We start from the raw sequence: 20,928 nt of genomic DNA, 5'->3' as shown, positions 1-20,928 counted from the left end.
AGATAGTGTACCATTTTACATTCCCACAAGCAGTGTGTAGTTTTAATTTCCGTTTCTCTAATGACTAATGATGTTGAGCATCTTTTCATGTGCTTATTAATCCCTCATATATCTTTGGTGAAATGTCTGCTCTTATTTTTTGCCAATTTTTTGATTTAGGTTGTTTGTCTTTTTATTATTGAGTTGTCAGAGTTCCTTACATATTCCAGATATGTTTTGCATGTGTAATCTTCCGGTCTTTTGCTTGTCTTCATTTTTTTAAATGTTGTCTTTAGAAGTGCAGTAATTTTTTATTTTAATGAGATTTAGTTTATAATGCTTTCTGGTATAAAAATCTTTGGCCAGCTCAAGGTCTTAAAGATTTTCTTACATGTTTTGTTCTAAAAGGTTTATTATTTTAGTTCTTATATTTTTTTCGAGTTAAATTAGTATTGTATGAGATGCATGCATCATTTTTCCCCAGCAAAGTTTTGAAATGTTCCGTGTACAGGTCTTATATCTCTTGTCAAATTTGTTTATAAACATATATGGCTACTGTGAGTGGAATTGTATTCTAGTTTTATCTTTGGATTGTTTCTTGCTTGCTTATAGAAATACAGTGGATTTTTGTATATAGATCTTGTATTCTGCAAATTTGTTGTACTTATTTGTTAGTTCTAATAGTTCTGGGTGATTCCTTAGGATTTTCTATATATAGAATCATGTCACCTGTGAATAAAGACAGTTTTTCAATCTTGATGCCTTATATTTCTTTTTCTTGCCTGATTTCACTGGCTAAAACCTCTAGTACTGTGTTAAATAAAGTCGATGAGAACACACATCCTTGCCTTGTTTCTGATCTTGGGAATAAAGTGGTCTTTGACTTTTTAAGTGTGATCATTGTAGGTTTTTCATAGATATTTTTTATTAAGTTCAGTTCCCTTCAATTTCAAGTTTAAGAGTTATGTCATGAATGGGTTTTGGATTTTGTCAAGTGCATTTTCTTTCTTTATTGATGATCATGTGGTTTTTATCCTTTATGAATATGGTATGTTACATTAATTGTTTTTGGATGTTAATCCAATTGTACATTCCAGGGATAAATCCTACTTGGTCATGATTTGGTGTGTAAATGTTTCAGTTGAAGATTTTTGCATCTGTATTCATGAAGGATATCTATTATTTTCCTTTCTTGTGATGTCTGACGACTTGTAGTGATATTGACCTTATAACTTAGGTTGGAATAGGTTCTATTTCTGGATGATATTGTGAAGTATTGGTATTATTTTTTCAAATATTTGATACAGTTCAACAGTGAAGCCATCCTAGATTGGGTGTTTACTAGTGAGAAGCTTTTAAATTACTAGATAAGTTTCTATACGTTGTATACATTCGGATTTTTCATTTCTTAATTTTTGTAATTTGTGACTTTCTAGGAATTGGTCTTTTTCATCTAAATTGTCAAATTTGTTGACATAGGGTGGTCGTTTTTTAAAATGTGAAATCTTTCTCCCATTCTGTCAGTCTTCTCCCGTACACAACTATGCATATATGCCCACGCATGTTTAGTAATACAAATAACATTTTTATGACCCAAGCAAGGCAGATGTTGCAAATATTAATTTTGTTTGGCTAAATATGTGTTATATTGCTACCCTGGCTGGGTGGCTCAGTTGGTTGGAGTGTTGTCCCATACACCAAAGAGGCTGTGACTTCGATTGCTGGTCAGGGCATCTACCCTAGGTTGATCTCCAGTTGGGTCATGTATAGGAGGTAACTGATTGCTGTCTCTCCCCCACCCCCCCACCCCACCCCCAAATCAATAAATATACCCTTAGATGAAGATTTTTTAAAAAGTTCTTTGAATGTTATACTTTTCAATTTAAAAGTATTGTTTTTATAATTATTTAATTAATAATGTTAACAGCTAGGTCTGTAATCCTTATTTGTGGTTTATATGTGGGATAGAAGAAGCTGTTAAGCTCTCGTTTATACCTAAAGCATGCATCTCTTATAAATTCCACCTCTAACTTCAACAACAACAACAAAAAGAGTAAGTGGTATAGATATGAGTGTCCCAAGTCTGATTCTTACCTTAATGGTTTCATGTCCTGGCTACCCATAGATTTCTCCATCCTACATTCTTCTTCCCGTTCCCTGAAATGCTTCTTCAGGCTTAGGGTTTTCTCCTTAATTTTTAGATTGTACCATTTTTAAATTCTTAAGATTTAAAAAGTAGCAGATAAAATTCATTATATACATGGTGATAACACCTAGCCTTTTCCCTGTGCCCTGGGAGAAAAGTATTGTGCTTGTTAATTACCACAGTGTTGAAATACAGCAATAAAGAACTCAAAAGTTAACAATCTGTCCAGGGCAAAGAATACAAGCATTTGGTTTTATTATCATAATAGATTTCCTGTCTTCTTAAAATTGTTTCTTTCTGTCCTTTAAATTCAAGGTTATATGTGCCCTTAGTCCTTTAAGAAAAGCAAAGTTCAAACACCAAATGGTTGTCTCTGTTCCTGCAGTAGTTTTTTCTAATTGATTGTTCAGTAAATTGTACTAATTTTAGGTTGTTTACTAGTCTTGTTATGCCTTTAGGTACTTCTCCTTTCTATATAGAAATGGAGTACAGTAGTCCCTCTCTATATCGCAGTTCACTTAATCACGGCCTCACTGTATTGTGGGATTTTAAAAAATATTATATTTAATTATTTATCGCGGAGTTTTCGCTATATCGCGGGATTTTGCGGTACTGTATACATGTATGTTGTTAAAGTTACGTAGGTTTTAGAGTGTAGAATATGTTTAAGAATATAAGTAGTGTTTATAAAAGTGGAAAAGGTTAATAAGGGACTGGGAACGGTTTATAAATGTGTGGGAAGGGGTTATAAAGCCTTAAAATATATATACATACTAAAATAAATGTAAGGTTCCTACTTCGTGGATTTTCACCTATCGGGGGGGGGGGGGTGTCTAGAACGTAATACCCACGATAAGTGAGGGAATACTGTATTTTGTGATTTCTCACTTGGTTCTCTGAAAGTGACTTGTCACCTGGAAAACTAACCATGTGAAAGTGAACTTTGGGCTCAGTATTATGCACTAAAGACAATCAACTTTAGGCTTTTCATTTAGGGCTACCTGGCTGTATATTAGGGAGTGGATTGAGAACATTGTGGTAAATAGTGTTGCCTCTGCCTGCATTAAATGTGTAGCCAGATGTTGGGAGCCTTGGGAAGTTTTCGAAAAAGACATGGCTTTGCCCATTAGGCATCTATTAGAACTACAAGTACAAAAAGCAAATGAACAAAAACATTCCACACAGCCAGATGGCATGGCTACTGGCAAAAAACCCTTTGGTAGACTTGTATAAAACAACTGAAGTATGTACATGATAATTTAGCTTGGTATATTTTTGTTCATCCATTCACTTTAAATCTATATGTGTCTATTTTTAAAGCAGGTTTCTTGTAGACATCATATAGGGATGTGTTTTGTGATCCACTTTGATAATCTCTGGTCTTTCAGTTGGTGCATTTAGACCATTGACATTCAAATGATTGATACAATTGGATTAAAGCCTACCATATTCATTATTGTTTTCTGTTTGTTGCCTTTTTTCCTGTTTTTGTCTTTTACACATCTTCTGTCTTATGTGGTTTTAATTGAGTATTAATATGATTCCCTTTTCTCTCCTTTCTTAACATATTGGTTATATTTTATTTTTAAAACTCTTTAATGGTTGCCCTAGAGTTTGCATTACACATTTACAACTAATCCAGGTTTACTTTTAAATAAGACAGTGCCATTTCATGTGTTGTGCAAATACTTCATAATAAGAAAATAGTCCTAATTTCTCCATTCATTTCATTTACATATAAACATATGCCTATAATATAAACATAGGTATACACAAATGAATACATTGTTGCTATTATTTTGACAAACTTGTCAGATCCATTCAGAATAAGAGAAGTTTTTATTTTTATTACATTAAGCTTCATTGATGCTCTTCCTTTCTATATATAGATCATAGTTTCTGACCTGTATTATTTCCCTTCTCTCTAAAGAACTTCTAATATTTCTTGCAAGGTAGGCCTAGCAGCAATACGTTTCTTCAATTTTTGTTTTTCTGAAAAGTATTTCTTCAACTTTGAAGGATAATTTTTCAGGGTAGAATTCTAGGTAGGATTTTTTTCTCTCTCTCAACACTTTAAATATTTGACTCCTCTCTCTTCTTGCTTGCATTTTTTCTGAGAAGTGGGATGTAATTTCTTATCTTTGTTCCTCTTCAGGTAAGTCCTCCCCTGCCCCCACCTGGCTTGTTTTAGGACTTTTATATATCTTTGATTTTCTATAGTGTGAAAATGATATGCCTAGCTGTAGTTTTCTGGCTTCTATCTTGCTTGCTTCTTGTATCTGTGGTTTGGTGTCTGACATTAATTTGGAGATATTCTCAGTCATTATAGCTTTACATACTTATGTTTCTTTTTTCTTTTCCTTCTGATATTTCCATCATACATATGCTCTACCTTTTATGGTTGTCTTACAATCTTTGGATATTCTATACTTTTTTTTTTTTTTTTCTTTTGTGAGTGTTCTCTTTCATTTTTGGTTTTTGAGGATTTTATTGATATATCTTCCAGCTCAGAATCTTTCCTCATCTGTGCCTAGTTTGATAATAAGCCAATCAAAAGCATTCTTCATTTGGTTACAGTGTTTTGTTTTTAATCTCTAGCATTTCTTTCTGGTTCTTTTTAAGGATTTCCATCTTCTAACATTGCCCATCTGTTCTTGCATACTGTCTGTTTTATCTATTAAAGTCTTTAGCATATTAGTCATAGTTGTTTTAAATTCCAGGTATGATAATTCCAACATCCTTGCCATGTATCTTTATGATCTTTATTTTCAAAGAGTGTTTTTTGCCTTTTGGTTATCCATGCTTGCTTTTTCCCCTCCCTCCCTCCCTCCCTTCTTTTCTTCCTTCCTTCCATTTTTAAATAGCCATGCCTGATTGACATACTGGGTAAAAGGAACTGCTGTAAATAGGCTTTTAGTAATGTGGTGGTGAGATGTCAGGAGAGTCCTGTGATCCATATCTCATTCATTTACAGAGCCTGTGCCTCTTGACTATTAACTTCATGAGTGCTTCTTAGTATTTTTTTCCCCTTTTGGTGGGACTGGATGGTTTGAGTAGGCTGTTTCCCTTCTCCAGGTCAGATAGGCTCTGGTTAACTAGTTTTCCTTCCCCAGGTCAGTTAGGCTCTGGTTAACTAGTTTCCCCAGAGGGCATTATTATATTAATTAAGGGCAGAGTGCTTTGGCACATTTCAATATTCTTTTCCCTTCACTGCTAGAAGCCTGAGGAAAATTTTCTCCGATGTTTATTGTGGCTCACGCCTCCCTCTTCCCCGTGTATCTGGGTCCATCTGGGTCCCCTGGAATTTTAACTCTAGAGTTGTCCACACTGAGCCTCTAATTTGTCAGTTACAGGGCAGGTTTTCCTACTTGGTACTGGTTCTGTTAATGCTCTTTGTTCCCGTTCTGATAATCTGGTGTGACCTGTGTTCCTTCGCCTGTTTGTGTCTCCAGTCTCGGGGCAGTATTTTGCTCTGTGTCCTCTCTTCTCTTATGGTTCCAATAAGAATTGTTGACGTTTCAGTCTGTTTAGCTTTATACTTGAAGTTAGGATGGAGTGGTGACTTCCATGCTCCTCCTTACATGTGGAACTGGAAACCCGCATATACTAATTTAAGTAAAACATTTAAGCCCTTAATTTCTGTAGAATGTTGTCATGGGACGTAGCTCTGTGAAATTCACCACCGTCAAATACTGTGGAAAACCTTATGCAATCACTAAGAGGCTCCATTTGAGGCCCTGTCTGAAATGTTCCTTTTATAACATGATTGCAAATTCAAATACTTCTAGGGACCAAGACTGTGTAGATGTGTAAACCACAGTGAACTGGAAAACACATTTCTGCATATTTCCCATCTGAATGAGATATTTACTGATGGCCTGCTGTTTTCTAGGTACCTTTTCAAAACTGATCAGGAAACTACAATTTTAAGCAAAAGTCTACTTTAATCATTGGTTTAATGTTCAGAGAAAAATTAGTTGGCTCAAGCAAATATGCCTGTGAACTGTCAGTTTGCCATTTGTAATGTAGTGTCTGGGGAATTTTCTTTTTCAAATTGGTTTCTCAGTAACAAAAGCTGTGTATGTGCACATGTGTGTTATATGTGCCTTGTATGTTGTCTGGCATCCAAGGAGACCAGAGCCCCAAATCAGAACCTTAGGACAAATGTATAAATATTGTTGGCTTTACCCTTGACGTGCTCCAGTCAGTATGCTTTTGATCACAGTAACAAAATCAAACTAATTGTGCCGTGAACATTAAGTGCATCCATTGGCTTACGTAAGTGTAGAGGTAGGACCTGGCTACCTTCCATTTATAAGGATGTGTGTTGGGCCTTTTAGAAGTGTGGCTCTGTTTCTCTTGATTTTTTACTTTTCCCTAAGTGTGCTTGTCAGTGACCAGGTTCTTAAAATGCCTTGAAATTAATTTTAAAATGTATATTTATGCCATTCCTTCTTAAGCATGTTCCTTGCTATTTTCATACTCTCCCAGGACCTGTGACCTACTTGATTACCATCTCTTTGCCCATTTTCCTCCAATATGAAGTTAGGGAAGAAAGAATTATTTCTGAAGTAGAACAAAGAGCAGAGATATGGCCACTGTTCTCTTTTCTTATAAACCCCTTCTCTCCCTTTTCTAAAAAGAAATTTTTCCATTTGGATTAAGAAATATTGTAGAATTTGACAAGAATAAGTGGCCTTTAGAATAAAGAAGCTTGATATAGCTGAGTCTGAAAAGGACTCTTGTGTAGTTGCAAAGGCACTGACTCTGGAATCAGAGTCCTATGACAAATTCTGACCATGAAAATGTGTGTCTTTTGGACGAGCATTACACCTCTTTGGGCCTTAATTTTCTGTTACCAAAAAAAAAAAAAAAGAAAGAAAAAAAAGTCAGTGAGAATTTAATAGAAAGTGTGTGTAAAGTGCTTCTATTATAGAGCCTGGCTTAGGACAAATGCTCAGTAAATGTTTTACAAATTCTGACACTGAACCTTTTCCTATTGGTTTCATTACTTTCATTGAGACCCAGACCTTTGAAGCTGAGTCCTAGAATTTTGTGGAGAAATCTAATCCGGGTATATTTTGGTAGCTACCATTAACCTCCAAACCAGACAGTCATTAAAACTCATGAAGAAGCTCACCTTAGGTGACTTTTCTCGTGGATCCTGAATTGTTATTCATCTACACACACTTTTTGTTTTATGTGTATTTCTTATCTACTTTGCTTTTTTATTTAAAAGGAGTCGGGGGTGGGACAGAAAAAGACTTCACGTTCTTTTTATAGTATAATTTAAAGTTTTTAAAAAATTACCATTGTAAAAAATATAAGACTATTGGGAATATATACTCGTTATAATTCATTGCTCTGCTTTACATTTTGATAAGCCTTTTGGTTTTATCTCTTATTTTACCTGTCTAGGAGTTCACAGTTATTATTCCCTTGCCATCATTCACAGCAGCAATATCAGTGGCATGAAAGTTATTGCTACTGCAGGCATTTCAGGCTCTGTCTCAACAGGTGTTAACAGCTGCTCGTTCCCGATGCAGAACTTGAAAACCTGCCATTTCATCAAAGCATATGTCTTTATTTTGTTTTATTCTTTTCCCTAATCCTTGTGTGTAGTCTGTGGCCTGGGGTGGCTTAGTGATTTTAAGACTTCTATTTAGTGGCAAACCATTCCTTCAGAGTTTTTCGGGGGCTCCCTTTATAAAACAGGTGAATCTGGGAACCCTTGATTTTTTTTTTTTTTTTTTTTTAAGATAGTGTTTCAGAGGGGAGTGGGAATTATTCCCTGTTGGCAGGAATAAGAGCTCAGGGTGGAAAACCACTGAAGTGAAGTCTCCATGCATTTTGTGTTTTCTAATTCCTGGTGCTCAGGTGCTGGATTGCACAGCAGGCAGTTTTCTAATTGTTTTACTTACTAATGGCTACACTAACTATTGCTCCGTTTTGCTAGCAGTAACCTATCAGTGGTTAAAAGTATTCTCCTGGTAACATTTGTGCAAAAGTTTCTTTCCAGCTTGCTGAGTTGCTCTTATGGAAGTCGTGGCACTAGGAGAATTGATTCTTAATACAAAAGCAATAGAATTGAAAAGGAATCAGAACTAGATGCAGGTTTTCGTATGTGCGATGCTTTTTCCACTCTTGAACAGAGTTCCTTAACAATGAGCCTTGAGTTCTCCTGTTCTGTAACCAACAGGAGGACTCACAAATGGCAGTGGAAGATTCATCTCTGCTGCTCCCGGCGCTGAAGCCAAGTACCGCAGTGCGAGCAGTGCTTCCAGCCTCTTCAGCCCCAGCAGCACCCTCTTTTCTTCCTCCCGTTTGCGCTATGGAATGTCTGATGTCATGCCTTCTGGCAGAAGCAGGCTTTTGGAAGATTTTCGAAATAACCGGTACCCCAATTTACAACTGCGGGAAATTGCTGGGCATATAATGGAATTTTCCCAAGACCAGCATGGGTCCAGGTGAGGACTTAGTTTTGGCAGTTAAGGTAACTGAAATCTTAATACCTTAAATTTCATGCCTCAGATGAGGTAGACACTAAATAAATTGCCATAAAATAATTGAAAGTTTGCTTTTTTGTATATTCCCCATTATTGCAGAGACATGTGGATTATGAGGGTCACCAGATACACAAATGATTGAGAAGAGAAATTCAGAAATTGGGGTCTAATGCTTAATTAAAACAAACGTTTCTTTTTTAAACAAACCTTAGTCTGGTGTTTCTAGTTCATGAGACACCCTCACAACATGGCTACAATTTAAGACACAGAAACACTAAGACAAAGACAAATGTCTGCCCGTGTGTGCTACTTTAATCCCTATTAAGAATTATTCAGATGCAAGTCTGTATCCTGCTGCTTAGGAGTAAGACAACGCCACCATTTTTCTTTATAGTTTCATTCTGTAGAAGTGACAGTCTGCATAGAGGTAAGAGAGAAGAAGCTATTACAAAACAGAATTTAGCTTGGTGTACCCCTCCCTGTGTGACTTTTCGAGTGGGCTTCACAGAAAGGGACCCTGGTCCTGGGGAGAAAGCATAATTATGATTTAGTCATCCTTCTTTCCAATTTGTCTACATTTCTCTTTTCTTTGTGTTCACTGAAACAACTTCTAAAGAACCTTTCTCATTAAGTTCTGCCAGCTTGCTACTCAGTGAAGATTTCTCATATTTGGATCCTATAGATCAAATTGAGAGACAACATGATTTTTTTTTTTTTTTTAATTCTCACCCGAAGACATACCTATTGTTTAGAGAGAGAGGAAGGGAGGGAGAGAGGGAGGGAGAAAAACATTAACCAGTTGCCTTCAGTATACGCCCCGATGTGGACTGAACCTGCAGCCTAGGTATGTGCTCTGACAGGGAATCGAACCCTAGACCCTTCGGTCTATGGGACAATGCTGCAACCAACTGAGCCACACCAGCCAGGGCAACGTGGTTTTTTTGGTAGTCACCTGAACCAAAAAAAGACAAACTGAGTAGCTACTACTTCAGAACACCCTGCAGACATTTCTAACAACTATTCCACATCCTAAAAGACTATTGCTTCATATAAATATGAGGTAAAGAATATATTAAGGACTATAAGCTTTGAGCCTCTTAATGTGGGACAGGTTTCTAAAGGAAAAAGTCAGGTGGAGTTCTTGCGTTATGCCCACCTTCCTTCACCCCCTCCTCTTTTTCTGTCCTCAAACCCACATAGAAATTTTGTGCGTATGTCCTACTGTAATGAAATATATTAAAACTTAAATCTACTTCTTTTATTTTAAATATTTTATTTATTATTTTTAGAGAGGGGGGAAGGGAGAGAGAATGAGAGGGAGAGAAACATCAATGTGTGGTTGCCTCTCACATGCCCCCAACTGGGGACCTGGTCTGTAACCCATGCGTGTGTCCTGACAGGGAATTGAACTGGTGACCCTTTGGTTCACAGGCCAGTGCTTAATCCACTCAGCCACACCAGCCAAGGCTAAATGTACTTTTAAAGGTTCAGTTGACTTAGGGTATACTTAACACCACAAACATGATTTGCTCTTTTTTAGAAATTCTTCAATTAAGCGAGCTCAAGGGATTCATTTAAATAATACTGTTGTATGTTTGCACGCCCGCATGCACCTGTGCCTGTGTGAACGTACATATCAGTACATATATAGTTTCAGAAATCATATATAAGTTGAGGAAATTCTTGTTTCCAAGTCTTCCTAAAATGCTGTGATTGCTCTTTTTACTTTGTATTTCAGATTCATTCAACTGAAACTAGAGCGTGCCACACCAGCTGAGCGCCAGCTTGTCTTCAATGAGATCCTCCAGGCCGCTTACCAGCTAATGGTGGATGTATTTGGAAATTACGTCATTCAGAAGTTCTTTGAAGTAAGCCTTTGTTCTCTCTGTCATTTGATTTTAGACAATTTCCAGAGCATTTTGATTTTTATTAGCAGTCTTTAGAATTGCAATCCCATTCTGGTGCTCAAAATGAAGTGTGTGTAGTGTTAAAGTTTTCTTTTTTGGCAATATCTATTCCTTATATGTGAGATGTAATTGACATAAAATATTGTGTAAGTTTAAGGTATACAATGTGTTCATTTGATATACTTATGTATTGTGAAAGAATTCTGATTGTAGTGTTAGCTAACACCTTCATCACGTCACATAATTGCCATTTCCTTTTTTGTGGTGAGAACATTTAAGATCTACTCACTTAGTAACTTTTAAATATATAGTACAGTCTAATAGATTCCCAGAATTTATCTTATAGCTGGAGTTTCTGAATGTTTTCCAGTTCATTTGCAGCGATGTGTCGTTTACATGCCCAAGCAGTTGATACCAGTCTGTTTTAGAAACGTGTTCAGAGAAAAGAACCATTGTCCCCATTTGATCAGCACATTACAGCAGTTTCACTAAACATGTCGTTTTTAGAGGAAATAATTCTTATAATTTTAGCAGTAGCTCCAATAAAGTGTTCTGAAAAGAAATTTTTTTAATGATTCCTAGATAATTATGTTTGAACAAGAACTCTAGTGTTTTTCATCATAAACTGCAATTATGAGGATTACTGAACGCTTCTTGGGCTGTCCTTTGGCCTTGGTTCCTTCGTTTTCCTTCATTAATGTTCTTTTGTTATTATTGTCTTTGGAAAGGATTAATGAGATTGTTGGGTTGGTGTCTGTTCCTTTCTAAACTAAATTGTCAGAATGGCGGAGATTCTTGGCTTACCACTGTAGCCCCGGTGCACTGGAATCCACAACCCCAAGCTATTAATCCAGAAGGGAGCGAAGCACTTAAGTGAAGAATCTAGTACAGGGGGAAGGTGCTGAAACTGTACAGTACCTGCCACAAAGCAAAAGAAAACTGTCAACTTCTTCGGTCTTAATTTTGTTTTGATTTGTATGAAGATATAAAAAATGGTACACTCACAGCCTATATCTTCCTAACTTTTCTCGTAAAGACTTAAATTCTTCGACACTTGATTCTCCAGCTGTGGACTAAGAAATCGATCTAAACATGTTAAACAATTTTTTCACTGCTATTTTGTCAGATATAAAAATACAGAAATCTTCAGCTCCAGAGGTTAGACGCAGCTAGCACTGTTGAATGAACAGTGGGTTATAGCCATATGATCTGGGACAAGCTACAGAAATTCCATGACCCGGAGAAAGTCCCTGGACCTTAGTTCCCGTGTATAGAAAAGGAGTGGGTTGGGCATTAAGTTTCTTCAGCCTCAGGATTATGCTATTCAAACAAAACTAAAAACCAGGGATGGAAAATCATTCTAGGAAGAGTCTTAACATGGTGCAGCAGTACCTTTTGGTTCTTCTTTTTCTCCTGATTCTGTTGCCATGTATAATAGATAATATCAGTTCTTGTAATGATACAGAACACTAATTCAAAACAGTACCCATATGTACTTTGGCTTAAATTGCATGTAGATGAAAGAACTTTAAAAAAAAATTTTTTTAAAGATTTTATTTATTTATTTTTAGAGAAAGGGGAAGGGAGGGAGAAAAAGAGGGAAAGAAACATCAACGTGTAATTGCCTCTTGCATACCCTGAACTGAGAACCTGGCCCACAACCCCGGCATGTCAGGGACTGGGAATTGAACCAGCAACCCTTTGGTTCACAGGCCGGCACTCAGTCCACTGAGTCACACCAGCCAGGGCGAAATAATTTTTTTATCTGGTCCTCAGACACCTGGAGTGCTATTGATTTGTTAAAAGTTATCCTTGAATCTTCCCCAGACATTGTCTAAAGCCCTAATAAACAATGTCTCTCACATGGATTATTATTTTAGAGTAAACAAATGCTCTAGTAATTAATTGAGTATAGATTTAAAAAATAATATTAATAGCAGCTTTGAGCTATAACATTTTCATTTAGCAGATATTAATAGTGAAGCTACAACTGTTGGTAGCTGAGAAATTTTTTTTTTAACATTAAAAACAGTTCCTAATAATAAGAGACTGAGAACTATTCTGTTGAAGAAACAAAGATTTTTTTTAAACAAAAGGTTTAATCTTCGGTGACTGGGCTAAAAGGGGTATGTATGCCAGTGGTTGATACAGAATAATGAATGCTTTTGCTTTCTCTGGTTTCTTTCCTTCTACCTAAGTAATGGTGTTCACCCACACATTATGTCTAGTTTGGCAGCCTTGACCAGAAGCTGGCTTTGGCAGAACGGATTCGAGGTCACGTCCTGTCATTGGCACTGCAGATGTATGGCTGCCGTGTTATCCAGAAAGCGCTTGAATTTATTCCCTCAGACCAGCAGGTAGTTGTAAGTTTCCCCTTTAACTTTTCTCTTGGTGTTTGGTGTTTCTCCGTGGTACATGTAGCGAACCTTTTAAATTGTCAGCTTTTCTTTTACAGTTTTTCTTTGGTGCTTGTGGCTACATTTCTGTGCATGGCAAGCATGAACTATGCAATTTGTAAATTTATAGTAGGTCAAGTGTCTTGTGTTAAAACCATTGGTTTCAAACACTCTTCTCTTCGACAACAGCTTAGGTTTTAGTAGTTGCAGTTTTACAGGTGGGTTTTTTGTTTGGCAAGACTCGAAGGATGTAAGAAACTAGTAAGTTGTCATTTTCTTCAGCCTGAACTGATCATTCCAACAGGCTAGACTTTAATCCAGCTTCCCTTCCATTTCCCTTCACTTGCGCTCTCTCGTTCATTCGCCCCCCACCATGTCCCGAATGAGTGCCTGCCTCGTGCAGTGGCAGGCCTGGCACATGGACCTGGTGTCCTCCCTGGTCATTCCCGCTCATGCCCTACACACACAAACTCCTCCCCCCGCTCCTCAGTGTTTGGCCTCGAGGTGCTCCCTGCGTTGGACACTTTTCATGAATTAACTGAGAGTACTGTTCCTGCTGACATCGCAGTCACTGTAGCCAGGTGGAAACATCATGTCGGAATCACAGACCTGGGCTAGAATTCTGATTCAGTCACTATCTGTAGTTTTAAATGCATTACTTAACCCCTTTCAGGTTCAGTTTATATATGGTTAGAGGGTTGTGGAGGATAATGTATAATTGACAGGTGGTTTACTGACACACTTTTGCCACACACAGGAGCTATATTGCTTGTGTTTGACTCTTGGCAGTCTTGGTTTGTGATTTTAACAAGTCATTTAATTTTTCTGTTTTGGTTCCCATTTCTGTAATAGTGTCCATTCCATAGGATTATTAATGTGGATTCATTGGGTCCAAGCATGTTAAGCAGTTAAAAAGTATGCCTAGCCTATAGTGAGCTCTAGATTAACGACTGTTATTAATAATGTGTACCTTACAGGGTTGTCTTAATAGAAACATGTTGAATTGCATGTGAAATTCTCTAATAAAGTACTTAATATAGGGTTCATTCTGTTTGAAGATGTCTACATTTTTAATCTCCCAGAGGTCTTTTGCAAGTTAGAATAGTTTTTAAAAGACTGCTTACTGTTAACAAAGTTCGATGACATGGAAAAATTCTATTCATCATTTATTGCCGTAGTGCCACAGTTGAATTGCTTTACTTTCATTACCATGGATTCCCCTCCTGCTCAGTGCTTTTGTGTTTGATACGGAGAACATTGATTGTCCAGGTGTTTGCTCGCTGTGATTCTGGTGGTACTTTCTTTCCTTGTCTCCAATAGAATGAAATGGTTCGGGAACTAGATGGCCATGTCCTGAAGTGTGTGAAAGACCAAAATGGCAATCATGTGGTTCAGAAATGCATTGAATGTGTGCAGCCTCAGTCTTTGCAGTTTATCATCGATGCGTTTAAAGGACAGGTAAGTGACTTAGGAATGAAATAAGGGAAACGGATTGTGCGTGTTTCCATTGTGGGCAGAGAACAGGGCAGGATTTGTGGAGTGCTCTCAAGTGCTGCAGTAAATAGCAGCTCTCTGTTCAGTGGTGTCAGACACCTGGCTCTGCGTGCCCGAGATGCTGCCCTTAACTGTCCATGGGGCTTCTCTCCATCATTAATGCAGCCATCTGCTCATGTTGGGATGAGTTAATCATCAGAGTTGTTAAGGTTAAATCTCGTATTTGAAGAATAAATTTTTTCCTTTGGTTTAAGTACTGTTTTATCTTGGTGTTTAAAAGTTTTAATCACATTTTAAAATTCAAGTCATTTAAAGAACCAATATTGCAGGTTATACGTGAATATATGTTTAAAATAACAAGGTGTTTCTTGTTTGAGTCTTTTTGGGGGGGGGTGTGGATAGGGTGATGATCAGGTTGATTTGAACTCTATCAAGTGACAGCACAGCTAGAAATAGCTTTTATTTATTTATTCTTATTTAGCCTTGTGTCATAAGAGCCCGTATGCTCTCAGCACCAGCTTCCAAGCAGAGCTTTTTTATACCATGGTTTTTCTAGAATCCCCCTTTAATTCACTGTTGTCATTAACTTCTTTCACACAGACACACCCCCAAAAGTCCTCACACCCCTTCTAAACTAGGTGGGACAAGAGAGTGAAACATACGTTCTTGGGTGTGCAAAAATTTTTTTTAGAAAAGGGAAAAAACAATGGGAAATAATAAGTAGATTTTTCAGGTGTATTCATGTGTTCTGTTAAGCCTAGATTGAAATCGGATTTTAGAGTTTTTTAGGTTTGGGGGTTTGTTCAAATATGGCAGGGGAATGTAAATTACAGACATTAACTCAGGGAGTTATTGGTATTTTCTGAGTTAAGGAGGGGGGATCTTTTTACCTCAAAAATTAAGATCTTATATTTTTCAAAATGTAACTGAAAAAGTAAAAGGATTAAATGACTAAATGGGAAAGAATATTTTCAAGATGAAACTGCCAAAGAGTTGATAATCAGAATACATAAAGAACTCCTATAATCAAAGAGAACAATATAAATTAATGCAACAATGGGCCAAAGCATTGTTAGATAGAAGAAACACAAATTGCCTGTAGACATATGAAAAAATAATTCTATTTTAGTAATCAGGAATATGCAAAATAAAGCCACAAATGATAGACTTTTCTACCCACCAGTTGCTATTTATTGGCAGAAATGTGAGATGTGATTCACTTCTGCTGGGAATAGATATTAGCATAACTGTTTGGGAAAGTAATTTAGTATCATCTTTCAAGGTCAACATTTATATTTTCTGTGACGTAGCACTCCTGGCCTAGGTGTATACCAGGTGAAACATCTGCGAATATACATCACAGGACATATTTAGACATGTTCAGAGCAGCATTATTCTCTTAGTAGGAAAAGACTAAGTTATCTAGATGTCCATTAGCAGAAAATTGGACAAAAATTTTTTAAATGAAAACCTTGTATACTTACTCAACATTATACTGCAGAAGCCCACCTTATTATAAGTAAATATTTGAAACATAAAATTGAGTGAAATAAGGCAAGTTGTTCCAGGCTGTTTGCATTTAGCATTTTTATGGTTATAATTGAGCAATATAGTTATACTGTTTAAGTATGTATTGACACATGTGAGTCTACATACATAAAACCATATATAAAGCACTAAGTGCAGTGACTAACATTCAGTAAACATCTAATAAGTGTTAGCTGTTGATATTGTTTTTACCTTTTTTTTTAGCCATACTTTTTAAAATTTCTCATCCTGTATACATATTTTAAGTATATATATATATATTTTTTTCATTTTCTTTTTTATTTTTTAAGTATATTTTATTGATATGCTATTACAATTGTCCCAGTTTTATTTTTCCCTTTGCTCCCCTCCACCCAGTACCCCACTTCCCTCCAGCAATCCCACCCCCCTTAGTTCATGTCCATGGATCGTGCATATAAGTTCTTTGGCTTCAGTCTTAACTGTATTGTTATTAACTTCCCCCTGTGTATTTTGTACCAACCAATTATGCTTCTTAATCCCTGCACCATTTCCCCATTTCTCCCCCCTCCCCCATCCCAGCTGATAACCATCCAAATGATCCCCATATCTATGATTCTGTTCCTATTCTGGTTTGCTTAGTTTTATTTTATTTTTTAGATTTAGTTGTTGATAGTTGTGAGTTTGTTGTCATTTTATTTTATTTTTTATTTTTAAAAATAGAGTCAAAGGACAGGAGCTTTCTTTTTTTTTCAAACAATTTTATTTATTTATTTATTTATTTTTAGAGGGGAAAGGAGAAAGAGAGGGAGAGAAACATCACTGTGTGGTTGCCTCTCACGCGTCCCCAACTGGGGACCTGACGTGCAACCTAGTCATGTGCCCTGACTGGGAATCAAACAAGTGACACTTGGTTCGTAGGCTGACGCTCAATCCACTGAGCCACAGCAGCCAGGAGTTTGTTGTCATTTTAATGTTCATAGTTTCGATCTCCTTTTTCTTAAATAAGTCCCTTTAATATTTCATATAATAGCTTGGTGATAATGAACTCCTTTAGCTTTCCCTTGTCTGAGAAGCACTTTATCTGCCCTTCCATTCTAAATGATAGCTTTGCTGGATAGAGTAATCTTGGTTGTAGGTCCTTGCTTTTCATCACCTTGAATACTTCTTGCCAGTCGCTACTTGCCTGCAAAGTTTCTTTTGAGAAATCAGCTGATAGTCTTATAGGCACCCCTTTGTAGGTAACTCTCTGCTTTTCTCTTGCTGCTTTTAAGATTCTCTATCTTTCATCTTTGGCATTTTAATTATGATGTGTCTTGGTGTGATCCTCTTTGGGTCTGTCTTCTTTAAGATTCTGCTTCCTGGTCTTGTATGTCTGTTTCTTCGCCAAATTTGGGAAGTTTTCATTCATTATTTTTTCACATAAGCTTTTAATTTCTTGCTCTTCCTCTTCTCCCTCTGGCATCCCTGGGATTCAGACGTTGGCACATTTAAAGTTGTTCCAGAGGTTCCTAAGCCTCTCCTCATTTTTTTCAATTCTTGTTTCCCCATTCTGTACTGGTTGACAGTTTTTTTCTTCCTTATGTTCCAAATCATTGATTTGAACCCCGGTTTTCTTCCCTTCACCATTGGTTTTGTGTGGATTTTCCTTCGTTTCATTTAGCATAGCTTTCACTTCTTCCTTTTTGCATTTGTTGTACTTAAGCATATCTGTTAGGTCTGTGAGCATCTTTCTCACCAGTGTTTTGAACTCTTCATCTGTTAGGTTGGCTATCTCCTCATCTGTGAGGTTGGTTATCTCCTCACCGCTTAGTTCTCCCACTGGAACCTTGATCTGTTCCCTCTTTTGGGCCATACTTCTCTGTCTCCTCATCTTGACAGGCTCCTGTGTTTGTTTGCCTCTGCGTCCCAGGTAGGGCTGTCGCTCCTGTTACGTTGTAAGGGGCGGAGCCTTAGGGATTCATCAGTGCAGGGCGACCTGTTTCACCACGCTGTGGCCCTGTATGTCAGGGAGGAGTCCGAGAGGGAACAATGCTGCCTGCCCAGCACTCAGTCCTTTTCCAGGCACTTTTCCCACTGCCCATATGGGACTGGCGCCCCTCTAGCTGTTGCCCTGGTCGTCATTCCCAGAGTAGGTGGGTCTACAGATGTTCTAGGACCGTGGGGCCCTTTAAACAAGCAGACTCTGCTGAGAGACTGGCAGTTTCTTCCTCCTCCCCAACCTACTGGTTTGCACAGTCAGAAACAATAAGGCTTTATTTTCCCCGGTGCTGGGACCGTGAGCTGTGTGGTCTGGTCTGGTGCCGGGAGCACTCCCCAGGTGTCCCTCCCTGCTTTTTAAAATGTGTGACTGCACTTTCCACTGGCTGCTGCGCCACCACCAGCACCACACCGAGTCCTCTTCGCCCCTCCTATATCTGTCTGGATGAGTATTTCTTCTTTGTATCTTTGTTTGTTGGACTTCCATGCAGCTTGATTTTCTGGAATTTCTGGTTGTCTCTAGTTTTGAGGTAGTTGTATTTCTTCTTAGTTGTGGAGGGAGATGCAGCATGTCTGTCTACGCCTTCATCTTGGCCGAAAGTCTGTTTTTACAATTATTGTCATTATTCTTTTTTTCTTTTTCATTTTTTAAAAGATATTATTTATTTATTTTTAGAGAGAGGGAGAGGATGGGAAACTTTGTGAGAAATGGGTTGTCTCTCTTACGCACCCCAACCAAGGACTGAACCCACAACTCAGGCACGTGGGATCATACTGGTGACCCTTCATTTTGTGGAGCGACATCCAACCCACTGAGCCACACCAGTTCAAGGAATATTGTCATTGTTCTTGATAACAGGCCTGAGTTGCAAGTTGGTCTAGGTCATTTGACTAGGAAGGGCAGAATTGAGATTAGGTGGTCTGGGCCTGAAACCTGTGTCTTATCTCGCACCAGACCCAGCAGCAGAGCTTCTCTTGGCATATTGCTAGAAAACACCACTGTTCGATTCAGGACGTTACTTTGTGATTATGTGAAAGCACTCAGGATTTGATCCCAGTTCCACCCCACCACGTCCATCCTTTGACAGGGTGGACTCTTAAACTAAATATATTTTTCATGACCTTGACTGATTCTGTTCCTTTCTAGGCTCCTTGGAAAAGATCTTTTCAGCTCTGAATTTATGTACATCTCTGAATTCCTAGGATAATTAAGAAAAGGATTTACATACACATATAAGTACAAACCTTACTATTTGAAGAGAGAGCTTAATGTCATACTTATAATTTGAGCTTTTGAGTCATGCTAGGAAATACCCCGGCTCTGTCATTTACTATGACTGTTGGCACATTATATAAACTTATAAGAGCTTCAGTTTTCTCATCTCTGTGTAGAGAATAACCATGACTGTCAAGGTCATTGTGAAGATTAGTGGGATAATGTATATTAACAATCTGAAGCATCGAAAGTGACAACTGTTGCTGTGGCTTTCTCACTTCTGTTTGTCTGCCCTAGGTGTTTGCTTTGTCCACGCATCCTTACGGCTGCCGAGTGATTCAGAGGATCCTGGAGCACTGCCTCCCTGACCAGACACTCCCTATTTTAGAGGAGCTTCACCAGCACACAGAGCAACTTGTACAGGTAGTGGAGTTGCCAGTAGAGTAACTGCAAACACCTGTGGGCTCGGGCTGGCCCAGAGCTTGTGTGTTTTCTCAGCACAGGTATCCATTCCAGTAGAGGGTAATGTTAATGTGTTTAAAATGCACACCGAAGCTTTTGGGCAAGTTTTCATTGACACTGGCCTGGTTCATGTTTTGTGAATATGGGTAATGACTAGAGCCTGGCCTTGGAGCAAAGAGATATGCCTCCCAGAGCTCTGCTGTGGACTAGCTAGCTGTATCACTTTGGGCGGGCCATTTAATCTCTCTGGATCTCAGTTTTATCATTTCTAATTAACTAAGTGGATTAGTTGATTTCTCTCTAGCTTTGATGCTTTCTTTTGCATCTACCCCTACAAATTTCTCTCATGTCATATTAACCATTTGACAACTCCTACATGTAATATGTTATACTGAAGCAATTTTCTTAAAGCCAGAATTTATTTCTGTTTAAAAATGCTCAACAGACTTTAAAAATGCCCAAAGGCCCAAAGATATCCTGAAGTAAATTTTTTTTTTTTTTGGTTAGTGATTATTTTTTGTTTTGGTGGGATGTATGATATTGTAAATGTATTAAATATTCATTGTAGAAGAATTTGGAAGTGTAGGAATTAGCAACAAAACAAATTATCTATAATCCTCCCATCCAGAAGCAAACATACTTGGCATTGGCACTTTAAAAAAAATATTTCTTGTACTCTTCTAATCTTTTACATCTTACAAAAGTACTTTTGCCTCTGGAATTCCTTACACACATTTATTTTCTCAAAGTGTCTTTCACTTTAGATGAATGAGGATGTCCATTATATGCTTGTAATGTTATTTAATTAGGCATTATCTGTTTTGTTAGACATAAACTTTGTTTCTAGTTTTTCTTTGTAGATAGGCACAGTGATCATTTGTACATTTCTGTTTGAGGGAAAAGTGTTTCTTTATTCCCACCCACCTTTTTTGTTTGTTTTTTGTATATAGTATTTTATGAAGAACCCAACTAGGCTCTTTGGGCATATATATATATATATATATATATATATATATATATATATATATATATATATAAATATTCCATTTTCTAGTAGTGATGTGTTTGTGTTTCATAATCATAGGAGAAACTGTCGTTACCTGTCTTTTAAAAATTCTTACATGTTCATTAGTATTCAGGTAAACCATCATAGTGTTACAGGGAAAATAGAAGTTGATTAGATGTAAGGATTTAGGTAACCCACTGAACTAATTTTTTTTAAAATTGTATTTATTTTTTTATTGTATAAATGTACCATAGCTCTTTTAAAATTTTGATTTATTGTGGTGACACTGGTTAACAAAATTCTGTAGGTCTCAGGTGCACAATTCTGCAA

At 37.4% G+C, this 20,928-nt stretch overlaps 1 protein-coding gene across 9 annotated transcripts in view; it reads left to right on the top strand.

The window, feature by feature from the left end:
* The window catches only part of PUM1 (pumilio RNA binding family member 1), a 113,327-nt gene that overhangs the window by 83,940 nt on the left and 8,459 nt on the right, over nt 1-20,928 (top strand). For 7 of the 9 annotated variants that reach the window (XM_090268977.1, XM_090268978.1, XM_090268975.1 and 4 more), the window contains 5 exons: nt 8,325-8,592; nt 10,370-10,499; nt 12,767-12,901; nt 14,255-14,392; nt 19,428-19,553. In XM_090268977.1, coding sequence (XP_090125103.1) covers nt 8,325-8,592; nt 10,370-10,499; nt 12,767-12,901; nt 14,255-14,392; nt 19,428-19,553 — 797 coding nt within the window. The remainder of the gene's footprint in view (nt 1-8,324; nt 8,593-10,369; nt 10,500-12,766; nt 12,902-14,254; nt 14,393-19,427; nt 19,554-20,928) is intronic. The other 2 variants (XM_090268973.1, XM_090268971.1) reach the window with 1 other exon arrangement.

Source organism: Furipterus horrens, unplaced genomic scaffold, assembly GCF_987537825.1.
Source record: "Furipterus horrens unplaced genomic scaffold, mFurHor1.1.pri manual_scaffold_3, whole genome shotgun sequence".
In the NCBI taxonomy this organism is placed as follows: Eukaryota; Metazoa; Chordata; class Mammalia; order Chiroptera; family Furipteridae; genus Furipterus; species Furipterus horrens.
Note: the sequence above shows the minus strand (reverse complement) of the source record. Positions and strands in the feature narration are given on the sequence as shown.